The following is a 25,525-nucleotide window of genomic DNA, read 5'->3' on the forward strand; positions in this document are numbered from 1 at the left end:
GGATTGGGCAGTGTTTCGTTCTGCTGTGCATGGGGTCGCTATGAGTCGGAAACGACTCGACGGCACTTAACAACAACAACAACATTGTATTGACTGGAAGCCATGGGAGTGATTTTAATTCCAGGGCTAGAGGGTGACAAGGGGCCACAGTCTTGGGGGTTTCCACCAGTCCCTGTCAGACCAGGAAGCCTCTTCCTTTTCATGATTTTGGTTTTGTCTCACAATTTTCTCCCACTCTATCCAGGATCTCCTACTTTGATCCCTTTCCGAGTGGTTGACAGTGATATGGTATAAATTTTTACTAGTTTTTTTTTCAATGCATAGATACACATGTGGTTTATATTTATATATATAAATATATGATTCTCCTTTAAAAACGTGCTCATTTCTGATCTCAGAACAATCAATTTAATTCAGCCAATATTTATAGATAACATACTATATGCAAAGTACTAGCTAACCACTTAATTCTAAGATGCTAAATCAATCTTTTTCCAAAATCATGAAAGAACTGGATTGTTTTTTTTTTTAAAAAAAGATGATAAAGAAACTACTCTTATGGTAACAGCTGAAGAAAATTATTCTGAGAGGCAATATGGCAGAATGTAAGAAACGTAGGACTCAAATTCTGGTCCTGTGCTACACAGCTCTGTGACCTTGGATAAGTTACTGAAAGGCTCTCAAGGGCCAGGCTGCCTCATTTATGAAACAGAAATAATAATATTTACCTAAGAGTCCCTATGAGAATTAAAGGAGATTAAGTATAGAATGCCAGGCAGCATATGATACATCTCAATATATAAGAACTATGGTTATCATCACCATTATTATAATGATTAAATTATGTTGCTAATATCCCCTCTTAACAGCAACTAAAGTAGCTGGATCAAAAAGTCAGGAATGGAGCTCTAAGAATTCAACTGATTTAACACTTCTGAGAGAAGTGAGTGGACTTATCTGTTTCAAACATATCTTGCGAAATTGGGTACTTTTCAAAAGCGTAATATAAAATCTTCTTAAATGGGACCATCAAGTACATTTATAAATCAGGAGACAAAGAAAGAAACAGGAGAGGAGAATATGTGAATAATGCAGTCAAAGTTCCTTGTTTGGAGAACCTGCCTTTTGTAGAGCAAACAATGCACACAATATCAGGAAATGTTTTTTTTTGACTGGCAGCTCTAGCTCAGAAGAAAATCACTTTATACATACACATATAGAGCAGTATTTATTTCATTGTAACACAGTCATTTTTTTAGTCTCCTTACCATTATTTTATCCTTATGTCAAGGGTAAAGAATGTATCTTACACATTTCTATACTGCTAATATATAGCTAACACTCAGTAACTATTGATGAAAGAATTTAGTGAAGAAACCAAAACTCCTATAGCTTGAATTCCATGGGGAATTAAACAGGGGAACTAACCCAGGCCTCTGCCTAGTAATTGAAATAGTAGCAACTGAATTATTTAAGCAAAGTTTTCATAATGGTACCATACCATGATCCAGCAAGACCAAGAAGTCTAGGTTAAGGACACAGAAGACAAAATGTGAATGTATGTTTGGTAGTGTATGTTTGCATGTCTCACTAAATTCAGAAGCATATAGAAAATGCTTTCAAATTATTAATTTTTATTATCTCTTCATCCCCTCTGGAAAGAGTGGAATGAGATAGCCATTACTAACAAGTAAATTTCTCAAATTTCCTAAGAAAGATAAAGCAGAGGGCAAAGAGAGTTTAACTTACCTCTCTCTTTGCAAAGGACAAAAAGGAATTCAGCAGCAATCTGCTTAACTCCAAGGTCAACATGTGTCATGAGGCGCACCAACTTATTTCTCACAGTTGAGCCAACTTCAGGCCGGTTTGTCACATCCCTCAATGGTGGTAAAACCTGAAGGCACAAATGCAAAAACTGTCATCAGCTGAAGGTACTAGAGCAAGCAAGGATGGTGCCATGTAACTGGTCAGTCTTGTAATGTCTAGTGGGCTCAGTTTTGTAACAGTGGAAAGTCATTAAATTTCTGAAAATAAAAGTAAATAAATAAAAGCATATGCAAACAACTTCATGCCTGTAATATTTTATTTGAATAGGAACATCTTCACTGTTCTACCACACTACGTGTAAATCTGTTTCTGAATTTTTACTCATCTCAGCACCTACACAGAATACTCCTTAAGAAAATCCATGCTAAAGGTTCGGTCAAGTTTCTCTTTCTTCCATGGAGACTTCCTTAATATTGACTCATATTCATTCTTAAAAAACCTATACTTACGCTTTCTAGTTGTTTTACTTCACAATGAAAAATAGTTATTATTGAGTGCTTTCTATGTGCTAAAAGAGCTCTGGTTATATAGTGGTTAAGGCATTTGGCTGCTAACCAAAGGTCAGTTTTGAACCCTCCAGGCACTTTGCAGAAGAAAGATGAGGCAGTCTGCTTTCATAAAGATTTACAGCCTTGGAAAACCAATGGGGGTCGCTATGAGTTAGAATTGACTCAATGGCAGTAAGTTTTTTTTTTTTTCTTATGTGCTAATCCCTGGAATATGGATCCCTGGTGGCACAATGGGGAGTTCTGGTTGCTCAGTGGTTAAGCACTCAGCTCCCAGCCTTAAAGGTTGGCAATTTGAAGCTACCAGCTGCTTGGCAGGAGAAAGATATGGCAGTCTGCTTTTATAAAAATTACAGCCTTGGAAAACTTAGAGACAGTTCTACATGTCCTACAGGGGCCTTATGAGTTATAATCGACTCAATGGCAGAGGTTGTTTTTCTGGTTTGGTGGTACAATAGTTAAGTGCTCAGCTGCTCACTAAAAGGTTTGCAGTTTGAAGCCATCCAACAGCTCTGGGAGAAAGACCTGGCAATCTACTCCCATAAAGGTTACAGCCAAGAAAACCCTATGGGACACTTCTACTCTGTCACATGGGGTTGCTATAAATTGAAATTGACTCAATAGCTCCCAACGACAACAATCCCTGGAATAGCTGGGTTACACACATTATCTGTAATGCCCAGTAATCCTACAAAGTAGGCAACACTGGCATCATCTCTATTCTATGGACCAGAGGCTTACGTAACTTGCTTAGTTTGTTTCTCACTCACCCTTCCATCCGCCCACACTCCCCTCTCCTGGTTCTCTTCCTACCTCATTGGTTGCTCTGTCTCAACTTCTTTTGCCAAGTACCTTTTTTATTTCTGGCTTCTAAATGTTGGAACATTCAAGGAGTCAGTTCTTGGACAATTTTTCTTCATTATCTTCACTCACTCCATTGGTGATCTCATTCAGTTTCATGGCTTTATATGCTGTGAGGACTTTATATAGCTGATATAACTAAGCTATATCTCTATCTTGATTTCTCCTGACCTCTGGACTCCTTTAGGTAACTCAAATTGAACATGTCCTAAATGGGATTCTCGATGCTTCCACCAAACCTGCTCTTTCCAGTTTTGTCATTTCATTAAATGACAAGTCCATTCTTCCATTTGTTTAGGACAAAAACTTGGAAATATCCTTCATGACTTTCTTTCACACTTCATATCCAATACATCAGCAAATTATGTCAGCTCTCTCTCTGAAATATACCAGAGTCCAATCACTTCTCACCACCTCTTCCAGTATCACCGGTTATGTCTCATCTGGACCACTGAGATAGCCTCCTATGTGGTCCCAGAAGTTTATTCTCTATAGAGCAGCTAATGATCCTCTGAAAGTCAGATCATGTCACTTCTTTTCTCAAAGCCCTCTGATTTCCATGGCTTCCTATCTAACTCACAGTGAAATAAATGCAAGGACTGGACAACTGTCTTACAAAGCTCCATGAAATCTAGCTCCCTGTGACTTCTTCAACTTCATTTCTACTATCATCTTCACTTATACTGCTGCAGTCACCACGGGATTCCTTAAACATGACATACACTTTCCTACTTCAGAGTCTCTGCATTTGTTGTTCTCTCTGCCCAGAAACACTTTTTCTAGAAATCTGCACAGCTCACTCATTACTTCTGGTCTTTGGTCAAATGTCACTTATAAGAGACCTTCCCTGACCTTTCTTGTTATGCCATCGAGTGCTGTAGAGTCAGACACAACTCATAGCGACCCTCCTTGAGTTTCCGATGTGCTATCACTATGGAAGTTGATTGCCCAACCTTCCTTTCGAGGAGTGGCTGGTGGGTTTGAACTGCCAGCCTTCTGGTTAGCAGTCAAGTGCCTTAGCCACTATGCTACCAGGGCTCCAACTAAGCTTTAGCATCTTCTTTTTTTTTACCTCCTTACTTTGTGCTTTAATCTTCTTTATAACACTTATCACCACCTGGCATGCTGTGTTGTGAGGTGCTGTCGAGTCAGTTCTGACTCACAGTGACCCTGTGTACAACAGAACAAAACACTGCCTGGTCCTGCACCATCTTGAGAATTGCTGCCATGCTTGAACCCATCATCACAGCCACTGTGACAACCCATCTTATTGAGGGTCTTCACCTTTATCTGCTCTATCACCTTTATCTATTTTCCCTAGCATGCTATCCTTCTCCAGGGACTCATCCCTTCTGACAGGATGACCAATGTATGAGAGATGAAGTCTGGCCACTCCCGCTTCTAAGAAGCATTCTGGCTACATTTCCTCCAAGACAGATTTGTTTGCTCTTCAGCAATCCAGGGTACATTCCTAGGGATCAATTCTTCTGCAGTCTTCCACTCATCTGTCAGTTTGTTGTATTGTGGTGGCTTGTGTGTTGCTGTGATGCTGGATGCCATCAGTATTTCATATACCAGCAGGGTCACCCAAGGTGGACAGGTTTCAATGGAGCTTCCAGACCAAGACAGACTAGGAAGAAGGATGTGGTGAGGTCAACTTCTGAAAAAAACAGGCCACTAAAAATGTTATGAATAGTGATTGAAGCTGGCATAGTGTATGTTTGTTGACTGTCTGCCTTTTTCCACAAGAATAAATTCCATGGGGACAGGAAACTTTTTGTTTACTGCTCTTTTCCCAGTGTCCAGCATATTATAGGTATTCAATAAATATTTAGTGATTGCAGGAAGAAGGAATTACTTTAAGTAATGTTCTCCAAGCAAGGTACTATGCTAGGAAATAGGAACAAACACAAAGTCAATTAATTTACTGTGTACTTATTCTGTTTTGGACTATTTTATGAACCTAATGTGTATACACTGTTTTATTTAATCCATTCAACTGATTTCCTTCCTTTTCTCTATATTGACTGCCTATCAGGAGGCAACAGAGACTAAGTCAAAGCAACCAATGTGGAAAGTAGGGGATATAACTGGACAAAAATGGAAACTAAATCTCAAAAATTTAAGTAATCTACCTAAAGTGCTTAAGAATAGTATTTCAATATCTCTAGCAGGAAGGAGCACAATGCTAGGCACAAAATAATTTCACTATAAATTCTTGATTGATTGAGCCAACTAGAATGAGTTTATCTCTCATTTCTAGAGAAATGAGACATTTAACAACTGATTTCAAAGTACTGTGTATCTATACTCCAGAGCACAAAATCTGTTAATAAAGATCATCACAGAAACATTTTAATCTATATTTTTATTTCCTTAAAACAAGTTCTTTATGGAATTTTGTTGTTCTTATATACCACCTACAAACCGCAAATGCATGGCCCCTTATCATGTTCCCCCAAAATATTGCTATCTAACAATTTTCTCCCCCTGTGGCAAATCTTGGGAGTTCTGGTAGCATAGTGCCTAAGGCATTTGACTGCTAACCAGAAGGCTGGTTGTTCAAACCCACCAGCCACTCCTCAGAAAGAAGACTGGGCAATCTGCTTTCATAGAGATACTGCCTTGGAAACCCAAGAGGGGTCTCTGTGTCAGATTCGATTCGACAGCACTGAGTTTGGCGTTTTTTTTTTTTTTAATGACAAATCTTGTCCAGTTCTCTTTCAAAGCCACTGAATATGCATCTCTTTTATAAGCTTGTCCAGACTAACACAAACTGGGTCAGTTATTTCTATCATCTGTTCTTTTTTACTTGCCCAAATACTGAAAACTCAAGACCAATTTCCTTTGGGTATGCATGAATTAGATAAATCAGGTATTCACTACACAGCATAATAATTAATTAACCATGGTTGAAATTATACTATTATCAAAGCTAATCATCTATTATATCTTTTATGATCATCACAGTCTACAGGCCACCCTCTTGAGTAGGCATGTTTATTTCTGTACGTTGTCTTGTATCTTTAGTTAGCACTGTCATGTCTCATTTAATTACCTACACTGTAGTCCTTCTTGAGGACAGGGAGTGGCTGCTACAACCTTTTGTACCTATACAATATGTGGCCCAAAACCTTCATATAAATAAGTTATTTAACCCATAGATTTTTGACTGTCTTAGTTAAAGACAGTCAGTGTAGTTGAACTTGGATCCTTGTGTAAAAAAAGCAAACTATGGTTAAGTACTTTTATTAATTATTTTTCACCAAGATCTAGTTAAGGCTGCTATTGCTGTTAGCAGCTGTCAAGTTGATTGAGACTTACGGTGACTCCATGTGTGCAGAACAGAAGTGCTCCATACAGTTTTCAAGGCTGTGACCTTTCAGAAGCACCTTTTAGATCTCTAGTGCCTGTCTTCTGAGAGCCTGGGTAGGTCTAAACTACTAACCTTTCAGTTAGTAGTCAAGTGCTTACCCATTTGCATAGAATATGTTAAAATAATCAAACTTGGAAATGACCTTAATTCATCAGTTCATTTATTTGACTTAAGTAATTATTCATGGTTCTCCCAAGGAGCTCTGATGGGGTAGTGCCTAAGGCATCTGACTACTAACCAGAAGGCTAGTGGTTTAAACCCACCAGCCACTCCTCAGAAGGAAGGCTGGGCAATCTACTTCCATAGTGATACCATCTTGCAAACCCAAGGAGGGGTCGCTATGAGTCGGATCCGACTCAACAGCAATGAGTTTGATTTTGTTTGAGTATTCTCCCAACAGACTGTAAAATCCTTAGAGTTCCTACTTACTAATCTCCCCTTAGGGAGCTCTGGTAGGGTAGTGCCTAAAGCCCTTGACTACTAACCAGAAGGTTGGCGGTTCAAACCCACCAGCCACTCCTCGGAAGGAGGGTTGGGCAATCTACTTCTGCAGTGATACCGCCTTGGAAACCCAAGGAGGGGTCGCTATGAGTCGGGTCCGACTTGAGGGCAAACAACAACAACAACAACAACAATCCCTCCTTAATAGCAATACCTACTTCTTGTTGTTGTTATGCGCTGTCGAGTCAAACCCGACTCACAGCGACCCCTTCTTGGGTTTCCGAGGCAGTATCACTACGGAAGTAGGATTGCCAAACCTTCCTTCCGAGAAGTGGCTGGTGGATTTGAACTGCCAGCCGTCTGGTTAGCAGGCAAGTGTCTTAGCCACTATGCTACCAGAGCTCCCCAATACCTACTAGGAATGCTTTAAGCATGGGGGGGAAAAAAAAAACCTCAACTGCCATTGAGCTGGATCCAACTCATAGCTACCCCTCCTTGGATTTCCAAGGCGGTATCTCTACAGAAGTAGACTGCCCATCCTCCTTCTGAACAGTGGCTGGTGGGTTTGAACTGCCAGCCTATTGGTTAGCAGTCAAGTGCCTTAGGCACTATGCCACCAGATGTTTAATAAATCCTGACCATAAAAAACTGTAGAGGTGGAAAATGAACCTGATTCATTTATTAGGGAAACTTATGTAGATAAGTGAACAATAGGGTACGTAGATAAGTGAACAATAGGGTGAATGCTGGTAACATGTATTGAAATGTGGAAAAAGTGAAGAAAACATGTTGGGAATGGAGGATTAAGAGATGAGTAGGCAAGTTACTTATGTAAGTCTGGAACTTAGGGGACAGGTCAGGGTTGGAGATATAAATTTGGAAATCATCAGCATTTAGATGGTTTTCAAAACCATGACTGCTGAATGAGCTCACCAAAGGAGTGGAAATGGAGGCAAAGACTGAGAATTGAGCCTTAGGGCACTTTACCATCTAGGGTGGGGAAAAGGAGAAAGATTGAACAAAAAAGAGGTTCCCTATTGTGACTTAGAAAACTAGTAAGTGACCAAAGTATTTCAAGGAAAGAATACCCAATTATATAAAAATGTTACTGGGGAATAAAAAAATGAACATCTGCAAACTGGCTATTAGATTTGGTGTCAATAATGAGTTGGTGACTTTGATGGGAGTTTTATAGTAGGGTGGAAAGCATGAAAGCCTAATTACAGAGGATTAAGGACAGAATCAAAGGAAAAAAAGAATAGTGAGGGTAAGTACAGGAAAAAACTGTTCTAAAAAACAACACATAAAGAGGAGCTGAGAAATGGGGAGGCAGCTTGAGAAGCAGAGTTAAGGGACAGTTTTTTGTTTTCACGATGGATGATGTGTTTGGGTGCTGACAGAAATGATCCAATACATCTTTAAAAAATGATTAATATAAGAAGAGGGGAAATAAATGCAGGCACAGAGTTGTTGAGAAGGAATGGAATCCAGGGCATAAGTGAAGAGAGTGACCAGAGACAGCAGCAGGAGCAATTCATCCACTGTGACACAGAGGGAGACAAACGATATGGCAGTACAAACGCAGACTGATGGTAGATGCAATGGTGGGAAAATGAAATTTTCTCTTAATTTCTTAATGGAAAAACAAGGTCAACAAATGAGTAAGGAAAAGAGAGCGTTAGAGTTCTGAGGAGAAAGGAGTTGTGAAGTGTGCTTGGAGTGTGCTAGGGGCTCACTTGGTGTTGGTGGTTGTGGTGGTTAAGTTTGTGTGTCAACTTGGCTGGGCCTGGTTGACTGGCTGGGCAGCGGGATGTAGTATTCCCCACGATGAGACTGATCATCAACTCCATGGTGGAATCTACTGTGAGCAGCTGAGTTGGCTGCCTTAGGGACGTGGTCTATTTCCTATATACAAGGAGAAACTTTGGGGATAGCCTCTAGCTTATGGCACGCTTGAATCCTGCATGTAGACATGTCGTTGTTCAGCAGCCTGCCATGCTCTGCCGACCTTGGGACTTTCCATGGACTTGAATTAATGTTCTGCCATGTAGTTTGGCTACATTGGGACTGTGTCTTTTTACTTGTCAACCTTAAGCTTGTCAGTCTCAGCAGCTAGCAGCTGCCTGAGTGAAGAAAAGCCCCTAGCTCCAGTGGGCCAGGAGCAGGAGGCAGAGCTGAAGCCCAAGGTTGAGGGGCTTTCACCCAGCCCTTAGAGCCTGGCACTTTGAACTTGGACTTAAAGCCTCCAAACTGTAAAAGAATAAAGTCCTGTTTGTTAAGGCCATCCCCTTTGTGGTATATTCCTGTCAGAGCAGCACTAGGGGACCAGAACAGTGGTCTTTAAATATAATGCAGACCAGTCAACATGGTTATGTTATCTTCTCTCATCATGCTCAAATGCTAAGGTGGAGGCCCAGATTAGGTGGAAGGCTGGCTTTAACCAGTTTGTTGAGTTTTGCCAGATGAGAGTGAGGGTGGGAAATAGACAGAGAGAGAGAGAGAGACAGAGAGAGAGAGAGAGAGAGAGAGAGAGAGAGGTGTGTTGATTAAAGATGTACGCAAAGAAGTGACTGTAATTATGAACGACAGATGGAACCTAGATTGGGAAAGAGGGAAATAAGAACATTAGGTGAGTGAAGGACAGTTGGGGTGGGGTGGGGAGGTAGGGGTATGACTGACTGATAATCCACATGCGACCGAAGCAGTACTGAATTGGGGGTACGAGAAAGGGGAAGCAGAAACTGAGAGCCTCGAAACTGAGTTTCAGTTACTCAGCTAGTTTTAGTTATGGTTAATATCACAGTCTTACACTTGGAACTTATGATCTAAAACTTTAAAAGTCAAAGTCATCCTTGATTCTTTTCTTTCTTAATTCCTATCCCAATCAGCAAGGGTATGAGATCTGCTTTCAAAACATATCCCAAACCATGAACTCCAAACACTATTATTCTACTCCAAGCCTTCATGATCAGCTTTTGGGCTACTGTTGTTGTTGTTGTTGTAATGTGCCATTGAATTGTCTCCGACTCACAGTGACCCCTCCTTGGGTTTCTAAGGCAGTATCACTATGGAAGTAGATTGCCCAATCTTTCTTCCGAGGAGTGGCTGGTGGATTTGAACCACCAACCATCTGGTTAGTAGTCAAGTGCCTTAAGTACTATGCCACCAGAGCTCCCTAGTAGCTTCTAACTGGTCTCCTCCCATCCACTCACACTCTTCTACTGTCTATCTTACATGCAGCAACGAAGGCATCTTTTAACAGAAATGAGATTGTATCACTCCCTTTCTTAAAACACTTCCATGCTTTTTCATCTTTCTTAGAAGTCTTTTTTTTTTTTAATAATATTATTTTGCAAAGTAACTGAATTGTTAAATCAATTACAAATGAAAATCACCTTAATTTCAGCCAAATTTTTTCCTATTTCTCTCATTATCTTCATTTTAGTTCCTTTTCACATTTTATGCTACATAGTTATCATCACACAACAGTGTATGTTTTTTAAAATTAACTATTTAAAAATACATGTTATTGAAATATAATTTACATACAGCAAAATACACAAAACTAAAGTGACATGGGTCAATGCAATTTTTTTTATTTTTGCAGTGTTCCGTTCCCTCCCTTCCCCTCCCACCACTGGTAACCAACAAAGAAAGTTTCCCTCCATATATAAACCTTTCCTTGACATTTTATGATAATGAACTAACATTATATTTGTCCTTGCATGATTGACTTATTTCACTCAGCATAATGTCCTCCAAGTTCATCCATGTAAGAGAAGTCTTGCACAACAACACATTATCTGGCCCTTGCTTACCTCTTGAACTTTACCACTCTCCCGTTATGCATTGTGGTCTAGCCACACTGGTCGTCTTGCTTTTCCTTAAGCATAGCAAAGCATCCTCTCATCTCAGGGACTTAGAATCTTTTCTTTCTGGTAGAGTCCTCTTCCAGATATTCTCAGGGCTCCTTCTCTCATTTATTTTCTGCTCCAATGCCAGCTCTTCAGAGAAGCGTTCCTCCTCCATTTATCTTCCAAAGTCTCCCTTTCCTCTTTCTTCAGAACACTTACCACTACTTGCCATTACACATTTATTTTTGTATGTATTTATTTGTTTACTTTTTGTTTCTTACTGTAAGGTATTTCATTGTTCATATGTTTATTGTATATGCTCAATAAACATTTGTTGAATAAACGAATAACTCAAACATACCCAAGATTACTTATTTCTTGATTAGGAAGATTCCAAAGGTTAAAATAAACTTTTCTGAGTTTCTAATTTTCTGAAAGAAAATCATTACAAGAATTCAACTCATTCTTTCTTAAAAAGAGAAAAGATACATATAAGAAGATTAACTTTAAGATGTAATATGCATTAAGTAGCTAGTTACCTGATCTTTGAGAAATTTTCTGATATTTCGATGAGCTCGGGAACATTCAGTTAATAAGCTGAGAACTGGAGTTAGACCTTCTCTATAGCTGCTTCCCTATAAAGAAAATCGTACGTACTGATTAGTTGAGTATCTGATAGTAGTATTTTCCTCCATGTAACGAAGCACATTAATGCTTTTCTTTTTTGGGTGTGTGTGTGTATGTGTGGGTAGAGGGGTGGTAAAATATCTTTTTTTAACCAAAGATTTACAAACTATTTTAAAAATTATTTCCCTTACAGCATTTCCAATTTCATTATTATCCTCCTGTTTACTAAAGCCCATTTTTGTCTTTAATGGATTTTCTTCTATTTTCTATGATCCATACTGGCTCCGTCAATGGCTTTAAATGAGGCAAAGATTTTAGAGATCCATCAACACTACTCTTTTAATATAACGACCTAACCAATAATGTGACAGATCAGAGAAAATAAGCAGCTCACAACAGATGGAAAATTGGTGTATTTTCATGTATTAGGGAAAGTACTTGTATCATCAAGTTTTTTGGGGGATAATTTTTACTTCAAGGACTTTCAAAGTACTTACATGAAACAGTAATTAATTTTTCCTTTGTTTTCAGAAACTAGTAATAATTTTGGTGATGTATCAACACAATTTTCATTATTAAACAAATAAATTCACTTGGTTTCATTACTTTATCATATACTATAATAAAACACTTTCCAGTGTACAAACAATTATGCAAGACATCAGCTACGAAAAGCTTAGATTCAAAAATCATGTGTGTGTTTGTGTAAGTGGCACACTGACATTCTTTAGAAACATCCTCCCAGCTCCCCATTCTGTCTTACCTTGTCTATTCTCTTCTCCATAAAATTGAGTAAAACATGAATGGCCTCCATATTCATACCATTGTATGCCATGGTATTATTTTCCAAAACTGATTCTTTCTCAGCTGTTTTATCACTGGGCAGTTCATCTAGAGTCGTTGCCTCTTGGGCTGTTTCTTCATGGGTTAATGGACAAATGAGAACATCCAAACAAGAGACTGGAACATTGCTTAAAAGGTTGACTGCATTGCTGCAAAGCAATTGAAAAATACAATATTTTGATTGAATAGTCCTTTAAAATGTAAACATAAGGAGTTCAGAAATGACTTCTAGGAGTCAATTAAAAATTTTCTCTTTCAAAATGAGCTATTAATATTACTTGGCATTTACTGAATAATTGGTTGAAAATAAAGAAAGAACACATATGACAAATTAGAAAGAACAGATGTTAAATGGACAGACACAATCACACGATGTCATGTCACTTTCTTAAATGCTAAAATAAGAGTTAGTGAGCTTTCACGCCAGTCTTTAATTTTATTGTAACAATGCTAGCTTTGCATTTTTCTTCTCCTGGAGTTTTAAATCCTTCTGTGGATCCACTGGTGTTCTAGTATTCCTCAGATTGCAATGTAAAGCATTTGAGACGTACAGTGTATAAGCAGCTTATATCACAGAGACAACAAAATTAAAAACCAAATATTGTAGGATTAAGTTTTCTTCCTTCCAGCTGTAGAAAACCCAATTTTTAAACCATCTCATTTTTTTGCTAAACATTTTCAGAAAAAGTAATGGTGCTTTTTATTCCCCTCCCATCATCTCTCATCTCTTTAAAAAGCCAGCATATTTCTAAACTCTACCCCCTGGGCCTTTCGGCTATGTAGTAATGAATACAGGAGCCCGGGATGCACACCAGTAGGGGGAACTCAAACACTGTATTTTTGGCATTCCCTAAAAACTTGGTTCTGTTGCTCTGTGTACAAGATTAAAATGATGCTAATTAATTTCAAAATTGGACATGTTCTCAACATAGTTTTCTCTCTGCATTATTTCAAATTCTTTCCTCTAACAGAAGAGAGAGTGTTCTCAGCTAACTGAATCTTACAAGCCTGTGCCTCAGAACTTCCTGATAAACAACAATGGAAAGAAAGGCATTACATTTCCTAGTGACAGAGAAGTCCATCTAAAAATAACCACATCCTGACTAAAAATAAACTCTTGTAAATGCAATTTAAAAGCCTAACCACTTAGAAACCACATTCAGGGCTTAATCTATCTGATGCTTTCTTAATTTAGACCATAGTAGTTCCTTTTAATTTAAATTATAATAAAATAAAACAAACAAAAATGTAAATAAAATACAAAATTTTTTACTTTCTTTTTCCCCCAGAAGTGTGGCTTCATTTTCCCAAAAATATTTCTTTTATTTCTCTTTATATTGTGGAAAAATAAAAATTGAAAAGAAATTAAAATTTAAAAATTAGGCAATGTATAAATAATGAGTGGTAACATACAGGTAGGTCATCAAAAAATTCTGAATCAAGAGCAAAAATAATTTATAAGTCCTATGAATTAATGATTCCTGGTGAAATACCAATTATTTAGTTGCCTTAACTGAAAAATGACTACTAAACCCTCTCCTCATTTATTAACATGGTTAGATTCCAAAGACTAGGTAGTTATTTGAAAATCAGCATATTAAAAATTGGACGATTTCTTTTGTTTTCTACCATTTGTCCCATTTTACTTGATTTAGAAAATAGAAATAGTAAGAGCTAAGATTTATTCATGTGCTCATCACTGTGACAGTCCAGTTATGAGCCGTTATTCCTCGGCAGCTTGGAGGAGACAAAGCTGGATAAAGCCTGTGTGACTAGATGGCCCACGGCTTAACCACTTCCCCTTCCTCCTGAGCTGGGTCACAGCTTGCCTCCCAAAGCCACCTCCTGGGCTCCACTCCCACCCCTGCACGTCCTGTGTTCAAGCCTGGGAGGCTGCTCTGCCCTCCGGGTATGGGAAGTCACCAAGACTCAGGGCTTCCTGTGAGGGACCTGGGACCTGACTGGGAACCTGGCGCACACGGGGCTCCACTGAGGTGGAGACTCCAGGCCCAGTCTGGCTCACTTTGAGAAGTCATTAAACTCTCACACATTTTTTTGGCAAACACCCTCTCTCATGCCTCTTTCTTTTCTTCCTTCCTGTGCCCTGGCAATTTTCCGCTGCAGGGCCTCAGACAGCATAGGAGCTGGGAACCTAGAACAAGGCCTGAGCCCAAAGGCTGTGGCCCTGGAAGAGGCCGATCAAGGCAGACTGCTGGCCCTCCTTGAGGGAGAGGACGCTCCACAGCCACCGCTGCCATGCCCAACGTCCTCTGCAAAATGTTCAGATAGCTTTTTACTATTGTTGTGAATGTGAAATGTCAGATAATGAGACAGTTGGTAAGTGAGGAGTATGTGTCCTAGTATTACCACACTGCTGCCCCCACTACCACACAAAGTCCCTCATTTTGGTTATTTGTAAAAAACCCCAAGTTGGTTGAAATAGAATTCTTTTCCCACAAACTTAAAAATAATTTTTTGCAAAAATATACAGTTCCTTATTTACAGTTAAACTTGTTTTACTACTTTCTGTCTTAAGTATTTGCAGACTGTTATTAAATACCATTGATTCACTGGGGCAAAAAGGAAAAAAAAATCTACTTAGAATTACTTTCCAAAACAGTTCCAAGTTACTCTGAAATTCTAGGATTCAAAAGAAAAAAAAAAATCAGGGCAAAAAGCTCTAGAGTCCATTGATAGTATGATTCTCTGTATCTACCATAGAGACCACACTGAATAGTTTAAGATGGCCCATTTCATTACAAAGGAATGTGCCCCCTTTAAATTCATTTAAAGTAAACAGTTTCCAGGAATTCAGTAAATTTAAGAAACCAAATGTAGAGTTTGGTTCAACAAATATTTGGAGGTTTAGGCTTTTTAAGAAAAGTTCCCATTTTCTCATCTCTTATTAAATGACTGGGTTTCCAAACAACTACAAAATTAATTTTCTGGCTCACTGTGTTTGAGCTATTCTTTTTAAGTAAGGAAGGCCAGCTTTTTGAGCTCTGTCACTTCCCTGACAGTTTTATTTGTGGTAGAAGAGTGTATGAAATTCTCCAGCTACCAGGAAGTCAGTGACTATGCACAGAGCTGCACAATGGTGTTTGCATTCCTACTCCAGGGGGTAGAAATACTGTGTATATTACGCTCCCCTTTTCAGCTTCCCAGAGATCATTAATCACTGAGACATGACATCCTCCCGTTCATACTCCCAGCCCCCTCCTGATATGCAGATTGGAAAGCAGCGCCTATTTAGAGCTCCTTAACGCCATGATTAAAGCCTCTTAGTTGTGGGAGAGGGAAGGCAATCTAAAACCCACTCCTGTATCAATCACTGGACTAAACATAATTTACTATCACAACACCTCTGACACACAGAAGAATGACACCAAGGAGCACGGCAACGGCACACCTAGACAGCAGCTGTTAACAAATCTTCCTGGCCAAGGGTATCTTCTTTCTATCTAGAGCTCATGTATCTTTCGTCAAGGCCAGAAAGTCCTTTTAAATGAATTTTAACATCTTCAAAAGACTTTTATATGTAAAAAGCCAAGTTCAAATTAATTCAGTTTAGCAATTGCTGATTAAGAGCTTACCATAGGGTCACTATGAGTCAGAATCGACTCTGGCAGCAGGTTATATGCCAGGCATTAGTCAAGCTTTGTGAAGAAAATAAGGGAAAAATCCCTGCCCTCATGGAGCTTATGGTCTAGCATGGGAAGAATAGTCAGTAACACCTAAATCAACAAAAGGAGCTGCAGGCTATGGTGTGTGTGTGTGGGGGGGGGGGGGTTGGCCCCTGTGGGCTGCTCTGGTGGCTAGTCCATGCACTGCACCACAGACCAGTGGGGAAGTGGGGGTCTTCCCAGGGATCAGAGGGTTGCTGTCACTGAGCATGTCGGTGCTGGTGTGGAAAAGCGCAAAAGATCAAAAACACTTCATAAACCACGAGGGCAACAACAAAAGGAAGAGCAGTTGCTCTCTGCCAAATGTCATGGCTGAAGATAATCTTGGTACTGATGGCTTTGGTTCATGTGAAAGAACTTTAGTTTGTCCTATGTATCACCTCATCTTTGAAGATCACATATATGAGAAGTTAAGACAGTCATCAATGAAGGGAATGGCATGCACATGGACTAACAGATCTCGGCTGGGCTGCCAAATGTGTTTGACAAAGTCAATGGACAATATGACTGTTTGAGTGTTCAATGCCAGGCAATACATTGATAAGTGCGGGAATTGTAAAATAGAATAAATAGGTAAATTTTCATGAACATTTACTTATTTTAAATTATTATTTCTTAATTTAATTAAGTAAGAACATGCATAAATGGCTTTATTATTCTAACCAGTTTTACTATTTTAATTCACCATGTATAATAACTGGATCCTGTAGTTCTGCAAGTACTCAATCTTTATGTTGGTTAAATTATAAAATGTCAACCAAATATGAGAAAATAGTTTATTACTGTTTAGCAACTTTAGCAAAATGTTTTCTTATAGATCTGATGTCGACTTACCTAGGAGGTAGGTTGAAAAAGGTATTACTGTTCCTATTGGAACTGGGTAAAGGCAGAGATTTAAAGTAGCTTGTCTAGGGCCTACAACTAATTAGAAGATCTGGCACTAGAACCTACATCTTGTTACTACAAATTACACATTCAGATAAACCGGAGAAAGTATGGTTATCTTAGTTATAAAAGCAATAAAATATGAATATATACAGACAAAAAAACCTTTAATTGCTTGGTGAATTAATTCCAAAAACAGTTATTAACTTTATAAAGAATTGAAACATATAGGGATTATACACTAAATAAAGTTTGATCTCTGTTCTGAATAACTGGAGGAATAAGCTAAAAACCCTGTCTTCATTCTTTTCTGTTCTAATCAGAATGGTCCTTGCAATCTTTTAAAAATAATGCTGATTTATAAATCTATGCCTCTAGCAGAATGGAAGTGTTCTTAGGAATGAGGTTCTCTCCCTTCTGAGCAAGAAGAAATGAGCCTGCTGCCACAATGAATAGCCCCAGGGGGCGCCATTTTCTTAAACAAGGTGGAGTTGTACAGAATTCCCAGAAATTTGGGAATGGTTTTGAGTGCCACAGATTACTAGTTATTTTATAGAAAACATCTGTATTATTATCTTTATTATAATTAATTTCTAAAACATAGGAAAGGCATATACAGTACGCTCTTTAGAACTATAATAAAATGTGAACTTGGACTAATAGTGAGGAAGATTAGAATCAATTACTAAAAACCATGTTAACTTAAGACAAGTGAGTTAGCTTCAAGGACATAATGTAGTTTGATCATTTTACAAATATCTGTCAAGTACTGTACTTCATATAAAGGAACCCTGGTGGTGTACTGGTTAAGACATTTGGTCAGTGGTTTGAACCCACCAGTTGCTCCATGGAAGAAAGATGAGTTAATGTGCTTCTGTAGAGATTTACAGCCTTGAAAACCCAATGGGGGTCACTATGAGTCAGAATCAAGTCGATGGCAGTGAGTTTGGTTTGGCTTGGTTTGTACTTCTTGTAAGACATTGTGTTACGCCCATTAGGGAATACAGAGATGAACAAGGCAAGGAATGCCCTCAAGGAAAAGATACTAGGAAATACCAACTTTTATTAGGAAAAGACAAAGCATGTGCACAAATAAATTGGAACAAAAAAAAGTATACAAGATAAATAAGCTAATTAAACGCATGTTCTAGGGAACAAAAAAACAAACCCTGCAGGATATGATAGATAGGACATGTGGATGGTAATTCTAAATAAGGTGGTTAGGACAGGTCTCACTGAGATGGTGTCATTTCAGCAAAGACTTAAAGGAGGTTAAAGACTAAGCTATGTAAATTTTTGGAGGAAAAAAACATTCCATGAAGAAGAGCAAGAGCACAGGCCCTAAGGCAGAAGAGGTGGCTGTTTGAAGAACAGGAAAGAATCTGGTAGGGCTGAACTATTCTATTCTACATAAGGATGGAAGGAGAATGTCAGATCAGAGAGATAATGGGGTGCCAAACTGGTCTTCACTGTAGGGATTTTTTTTTAAAACTTACACGAAAAGTATCACTCTGGCAACTCTACTGACAATAGCTGGTAAGGCCTCGAGGGTGAGAAAGATCAGTTAGGATGCTACTATAATAATTCAGGTGAGTGAAGAGGGTGGTAACAGTGAAGTGGTTAGATCTGGGCATATTCTGAAGGCAGAGTCAATGGGGTTTCCTGATAGGCTAACTGTCGAGTAGGAGAGAAAAGAGAGGGGTAAAGTATTAATCCAAGGTTCTAGCCTCAGCAAGAAGAAAGGTGGACTTGCCATGAACTGAGATGGGAAATACTTCAGGGGAACCAGTTTTTTAGGTAAGATTCAAGCTTAATCTAGGGTATGTTAAATTTGTAATGTCAATTATTAGACTTCCAAGTGGAGATGTTAATAGGAAGTTAGCTACAGAGTCTGGAGTTAAGGGAGATATCTGGGTGAGAGAATCAACGGAGGAGTCATGGGCATGCAGATCGTATTTAAAGATATAAGACTGGAATACATCAGTGAGGGAGTGTGTGTGGGCTGAAATACTTTCAAGGATGAGGAGACTCATCTAGACCCTGAAGAGCAGAGGAAGAACTAACAATGAGTGAGGTTGGAGGAAAACCAAGATAATGTCTTAGAAGAAAGTAAGAATGAGGTGATCAACTGTGTCAAATGATGCTGACAGATCAAGTAAGATGAGGATTGAGACATGCTCATTGAATTTAGCAACCCAGAGGCACTAGTGACCTTAACAACAGCAACACTGGTGCAGTGATGGGGCGAAAGCTTGAATGTTTTCAAGAGAAAACAGAGGCGGCATCAGACAATCAGACAGGAATTTAGAGGAGTTTTGCTGTAAAGCTTAAGAGGAGACTGGAGCAGCAGCAGGTGGGGGAAGGTTAAGGAAAAGATAGCACAATATAGTTTGTGCTATAACCAATTACATGACCTCTTCCAGGCCTTGGTGTCTTTCATCTCCAAAAAAGAGGGACATAAACTTACCAAACCAGGTTGATAGGAGGATTAAATGGAAAAGGGCATGCAAAGCACTCTGTGTCGTACATGTATGTTGTTGTTATGTGCCGTCGAGTCGGACCCCACTCATAGCGACCCCTCCTTGGGTTTCAACCGCAGCCAAGTGCCTTAGCCACTAAGTTACCAGAGCTCCCATGTCGTACACAGTAAATGGTAAAAATTAAGAAGCTTTTGAACACTGGACATATACTATAGAAGGGAATAGCAAGTGTCTGGAAGAATGAAGGAGTATGGTAGCTGTGGGGCACTAAAACCAGGTCCTTAAGCCTCAAGTAGAGGACAAGGCCTCTAAATGAGTAATCTAAAGTAGGTGATAAGACCAGAAAGGTATTTATGCATGTGTGTGTGGAGTAGGAAGGAGGGTTTATAAAGGAACTTGGTAGGGTGCTTTACTTCTAACCTAAAAAAGGGAGGGGAAATTATTGAAGGGTATTAAGCAGGACCAAATAAGGTTTGAGGAAAAATTATTCTGTGGGCAGTACAGAGGATGAACTGGAGCAGGGAACCAAAAACTCAATGACTATGGTACGCAAGTAGGTAACACATACAAAGAGGAAGGCTAGACAAGATGGATGATGGGAAATAATGGATGCTATAGCAAACAGACGAGTGCAGGCCCCATCTAAAGGGGAACAGCAATTACTTAGCCTAATTTATCACTGGGAGCTCTACATGTAAGGATGTGGGCAGGTTGGCTTCATAAGCCCGTATCCTATGTAGTTATAAAGGGCCCTATACTTGGAAGAACCTTACATTTGGTTTAATGCTCTACTGTTCCTGTCTTGAGATTCTTAATTTCTGAGCAAAGGGTCCTGCATTTTCATTTTTCACTGGTCCTCACAGATTATGTACCTTGTCCTGGATATGGCCAATGTTGCCTAATATTCCAATTCCTTGAAAGCTATAAATTTTGTGTAAGATACTATAATTTTGAAATGTTGGCAATTAATTCAATTTTGTTTTCAAAATTGGGCATGGAGGCCAGTATCATGTGGGCCAATCAAAACACTTTCAGATGCAGTTTGTCAAGTACCAGTATGTTATAAATGAATCACAGGGTGGAGTAAGCAGGAGGTAGGATGATGAGGTAAATGGCTATTTTGATAAGTTAGATGAAAAATGGTAAAAGTCTGAACTAAAGTATCAATGGTAACTGAGGCAGAAGATTCAACTGATAATTAGAGGCAGAAGTGACAGGTGTTGGTGACTTAGATACTGGAGCTGAGAGAGAAGGAGAAGGAGACATCTAGGGTAACTCTCAGGTTTCTGACTTAGGAGACTTACATGGATGATAGTTCTATAAACCATTATGAAGAAAACAGAAGAAAGGGGAGGCTTCAGGGCAAAGGTAGTGAATTTCATTTTGGACTTAATGAATCTGAGGTTCTTATAGGATCTGAAAATTAGCAAGGAAGACTCAGTGACATGGGTTGATTTGTGTCCCCCTGAAAGATAATGTTCAAGTCCTCATCCCTGGTATCTATGACTGTAATCTAACTTGGAAACAGTGTCTTAATGCACTTATCATGAGGTCATATTGGAGTAGAGTAATCCCTAATCCAGTATGACTGGTGTCCTTACAAGAAGAGAAGAGAGACACAGAGAAACACACAGAGGGAAATACGGCCATGTAACAAGTGGCAGAGATTGGAGCTATGCTGTTGCAAGCCAAGGAATGAACTCCTAGGCCTGCTCTCCACAGCTATCAGAGGGAGCGCAGCCCTGCTGCCACCTAATTCCAGAAGTTTAGCCTCCAGAAATGTGAGAATAAATGTGTTGTTTTAAACCACTCAGTTTGTGATATTTTGTTATGGCAGCTGTAGGAAAGCAATACACTCAAGCAAGATACAGATATGAAGTCATTGGCTCAGAACTCACAAATTGTTTGAGAGCTAAGTATTCTCTTCCCTGTGAAATTTTACATAGTTTTCATGATCTCTGATGTTCATCTATAAACCATACCATTAACAACTTAGTAAAGAGTGAGAGAAAAGATGTCCATGCATAAGGGAGCTATCAGCAAAGAAGAGAATGATAAGAAAAATGTAGACAAACAGGAAGAAAATCAGGAGAAAAGGTGCCATGGAAACCAAAGGGACAAAAAGGAGTCAACAGGGACAAACGCGCTAAGAAAGATAATGACTGAAGTATGTTCAGTCATTGGGAACAAGGAGGTTACTGATAATCTTAGTGTGCTGGCAAAGAAGGAGACACAGAAGCCAGATTTCAGTGAGTTGAAAAATGAATAGGAAGTAACGCCTTGGAGACATAAGTACAGTCTCCAAAGTGGGGTACATGTACCACTGGAGGTACGTGGTACAAGAATGCGAGGGAAAAAACAAAAGTTCTATTTTTATCTAAAAAATTGAAAATAAACTAAGCTTTGCTAATGAACTGACTCTGATACTCACATCTGAGCCAGATAGCCAATGCCCCCATGTCACAAACATACGCAGATATCCTGAGGGAGACCTGAAATTCTCCATCATGGAAGGGGTGGCAGTGATGCCTTCATCCTTGGTCAATTCATTTACTTTCTTCACTGGCCATACTAATCATTAACTTATGTTATGCAGCTTTAACTAAACTAACATAAAATGGAAAAACTGCCTTAAACAATTCCTGCAAAGAAACTGAAGGTTGAAGGACTTAAAATGCTAGTTCAAAGGATGAGAAAATGACAGAGACCTTCATTTGTGACATCATGAAGTAAAAACAAGGACAATCTATCCAGATCTGGCAAGAAGTTAAAGTAGAAATTATTTAAAATCTGGATTTACATCTACTATAATATCGATGAATCTTGCTTTAAGCATATTGTGCTAATGACAGTTCAAAGTCATCACAATTACTAAGACACTTAAATATCAAATGTGCAGAACAAAAGAAAAGCCTTTCTAATTTGAGAATAAAAAAAGTTCATGGCAGGTTAACTTAAAAAACTATTTTAAAGTATTACTCTTTACCTTACTCCTTTTTAGGAGCTCTGGTAGCATAGTGGCTAAAGCACTTGACTGCTCACCAGAAGGCTGGCAGTTCAAACCCACCAGCCACTCCTCGGAAGGAAGGTTGGGCAATCTACTTCCATAGTGATACTGCCTCGGAAACCCAAGGAGGGGTCGCTGTGAGCTGGGGCCGACTCGACGGCACATAACAACAACAACAACTCCTTTTTATTGCCTATTTTATATATATTTCATATCAATTTAATAGTGTGTGTGTGTGAGTATATAATAGATACATAAATGCATACATTTCTATGCAAATGAATATGTACTCAAGAAGTTTTTTACAGGTGTTAGTTGTTGTTATGTGCCGTTGAGTCAGACCCGACACATAGCGACCCCTCCTGTGTTTCCGAGGTGGTATCACTATGGAAGTAGACTGCCCAACCTTCCTTCCAAGGAGTGGCTGGTAATTTGAACTGCCAGCCTTTTGGTTAGCAGTTAAGTGCCTCAGGCACTATGTTACCAGACCAATGGTACAGAAAATAATTTAGATGTGACATGAAGGAAAGCAACAGGCTGATAGCTCTGAGGGGATGAAAGTCTGATAAAGTATTTTTTCTACCCCTAGATGGAACAGATCTAAGCATGTTCATATTTTGAAGAGACAAAGTCCAAATCAGAGACTGAAAATTTAGGAGTTAAACACTGAAATAGGTTCTCTCAAGAGGCAGAAGAAAAAAGTGAAGGAATTGCAGGTTCAAGGAGAGACCCACTTAATTTTCGGAGCTTTGCAGGAAGTAGGAAAGAACAGGTAGCAAAACCACAAAGCCAAACCCACTGCCGCTGAGTCAATTCCAACTCATAGTGACTCTACAGCACAGAGGAGAACTGCCCCACAGGATTTCCAAGGCTGTAATTGTTGCAGAAGCAGACTGCCAAGTCTTTTTCCTGTGGAGTGACTGGTGGGCTCAAACCACTGACCTTTTGGTTAGCAGCCAAGTACTTAACCACTGCACCACCAGGGCTCTTTAAGAACCAGTATCAAACCCTCTGTCATTGGGTGGATTCCAACTCATAGCAACCCTACAGGGCAGAGAACTGCCCCATAGGGTTTCCAAGGCTGTACATCTTTACAGAAGCACACTGCCTCATTTTTCTCCTACGGATTGGCTGGTTGGTTTGAATCACTGACCTTCTGGTTAGCAGATGAATGACTTAACCACTGCACCACCAGACCTTAAGAACAGGGATGCCACAATAAATTTATAAGGCCCAAGTAGAGGGCTAAGAGTTTGAGGAAGTTCCTGCCTGACAGTCTCCAATTACTCTGTTAAGTGACTGGCAAAGCCATCCATCCATCCAATGTTTATTGGGCATCTACCGTGTTTACCTTTTTCAGGTGCTGGGGATATAATGGTGGACAAGACAGACAAAATTCCTACTCTTGCTAAGCTTATTATTTAGTGAGGGAGAGAAACAATAAACAAGCAGAAAAAGAAAAGAAAAAAGATTACTTCAGTTAGTGATAAGTGACAAAAATAAAACAAGGCAGTAAGACAGTAGGTAAGAGATCAGTGTGTGTTTTAATCTGAATTTGGTAGTTCGAGGAGGCCTCACTGAGGAGTTGACATTTGAGCTAAGTTCTGTATGACAAGAAGAACCCAGCCTCCTAAAGATCTGGGTAAAGCATTCCAAGGAGAGGATACAGAAAATGCAAAGGCCCTACTAAGCAGGCTATGTCTGAGAAAGACAAAGATGAGCAGACCAGAACACAACGTCACCTGGACTGTTTTCTAAAAACAACAACAACAACAACAACAAAAACCCTAATAAATTACAATAAATAAATAAATAAATAAAATAAAATAAAATAAGGAAAGAACCCTGGAGGCAGAAATAGGAGGTGGGTGCCATGCAAATGTTTTTCTTGGGTAACAGAAGAGATGTTGTCAGGGGTAGATGGTTCCCAAGGGTGAGTCCAATGCCTAAAATCCAATTCTGTGGATTCACCTAATACAGAGATGGCTCTCCTCATTCAAAAGACATCTATGTTGCTGGTATATTACTATGATGAGAACATACCACACAATTTATAGGCAGAGATTCACTTAGCAGGTTTTTCTCCTCTATAGTCTTATAAGACGCTCCCTGGTGGTCTAGTGGTTAGGATTTGGCGCTCTCACCACTGCAGTCCGAGTTCAATCCCAGGTCTGGGAAGCCCTTCTTCTTAAGGAGCTCTGGTGGTGAACTGCTAACCAGAAGGTTGGCGGTTCAAATCTAATAGCTGCTCTGTGGAAGGAAGGTGGGGTCATTTACTTTCGTAAAGATTTACCGCCTCAGAAACCCAACGATGTGGGTCATTTTGAGTTAGAATTGACTAGATAAGAGAGTTTGGATTAAGCCAACTCTATAAGATTATACTAGTCTATAGAGTTGAGACTTAATCCAAATGTCAATAGCTGTGCCAAGAAGCAATTTAGAAACTTCAGCTCTCCCATAAGCTCACCATCCTTCCCTCATGTTGCCAAGCCACTCCAAACATATATATCTTCTACACAAAAAAACATGAAGCTTGTTACGATGATGGGGTGAGGGCCTAAGAAGAGTTGCAAAGGATTGGGAGAATTACATATATTGCATAAATCAGGGAAGGAGCTCGGATGCTGTGGTGCCTAAGGATTTGACTGCTACCCCACCAGCCACTCCTTGGAAGATTGGGCCATCTACTTCCATAGATATATTGCCTCAAAAACCCAAGGAGGGGTTGCTATGAGTTGGGACCGACTCGACGGCGGTGAGTTTTTTTTTTTTTTTTAATGAATTAAGGAACTGATCAGATTTCCTACATGAGGTTGCAGATCACAAACAAATGCATGGTGACAAAAGTTTTCCCTTAATCCTATAAACAGAGAGGAGTCAAGAGAGGATTTTAAGCAGAGATTTGCTTTTTGGAAAATAACTTTGTGTGCAATGGAGAGAATGGACCCATCTATTAGGTTAGGCAAGACTTTCTCAGAAGGGTATAGCAGTGGACAGGGAAGGTGGTCTGAAAAATCTGGGGTTGGGTGTTTAAGACCAGTTGTTGTTGTTGTTGTTGTTGTTGTTATGTGCCATTGAGTCGGACCCGACTCATAGCGACCCCTCCTTGGGTTTCCGAGGCAGCATCACTACGGA

The 25,525-nt window shown here is 39.4% G+C and overlaps 1 protein-coding gene across 1 annotated transcript in view; it reads right to left on the reverse strand.

The window, feature by feature from the left end:
* Positions 1-25,525, reverse strand: part of RIC8B (RIC8 guanine nucleotide exchange factor B) — a 163,639-nt gene that overhangs the window by 43,744 nt on the left and 94,370 nt on the right. Inside the window, exons 5-7 of the mRNA XM_042781972.1 lie at positions 12,256-12,484; positions 11,405-11,500; positions 1,750-1,894 (exon numbers count right to left, since the gene is read on the reverse strand). Of these exons, the coding sequence (XP_042637906.1) occupies positions 1,750-1,894; positions 11,405-11,500; positions 12,256-12,484 (470 nt within the window). The remainder of the gene's footprint in view (positions 1-1,749; positions 1,895-11,404; positions 11,501-12,255; positions 12,485-25,525) is intronic.

This window comes from Orycteropus afer, unplaced genomic scaffold (assembly GCF_000298275.1).
Source record: "Orycteropus afer afer isolate SDZICR_OR568_19922 unplaced genomic scaffold, OryAfe1.0 scaffold00209, whole genome shotgun sequence".
Taxonomy (NCBI): Eukaryota; Metazoa; Chordata; class Mammalia; order Tubulidentata; family Orycteropodidae; genus Orycteropus; species Orycteropus afer.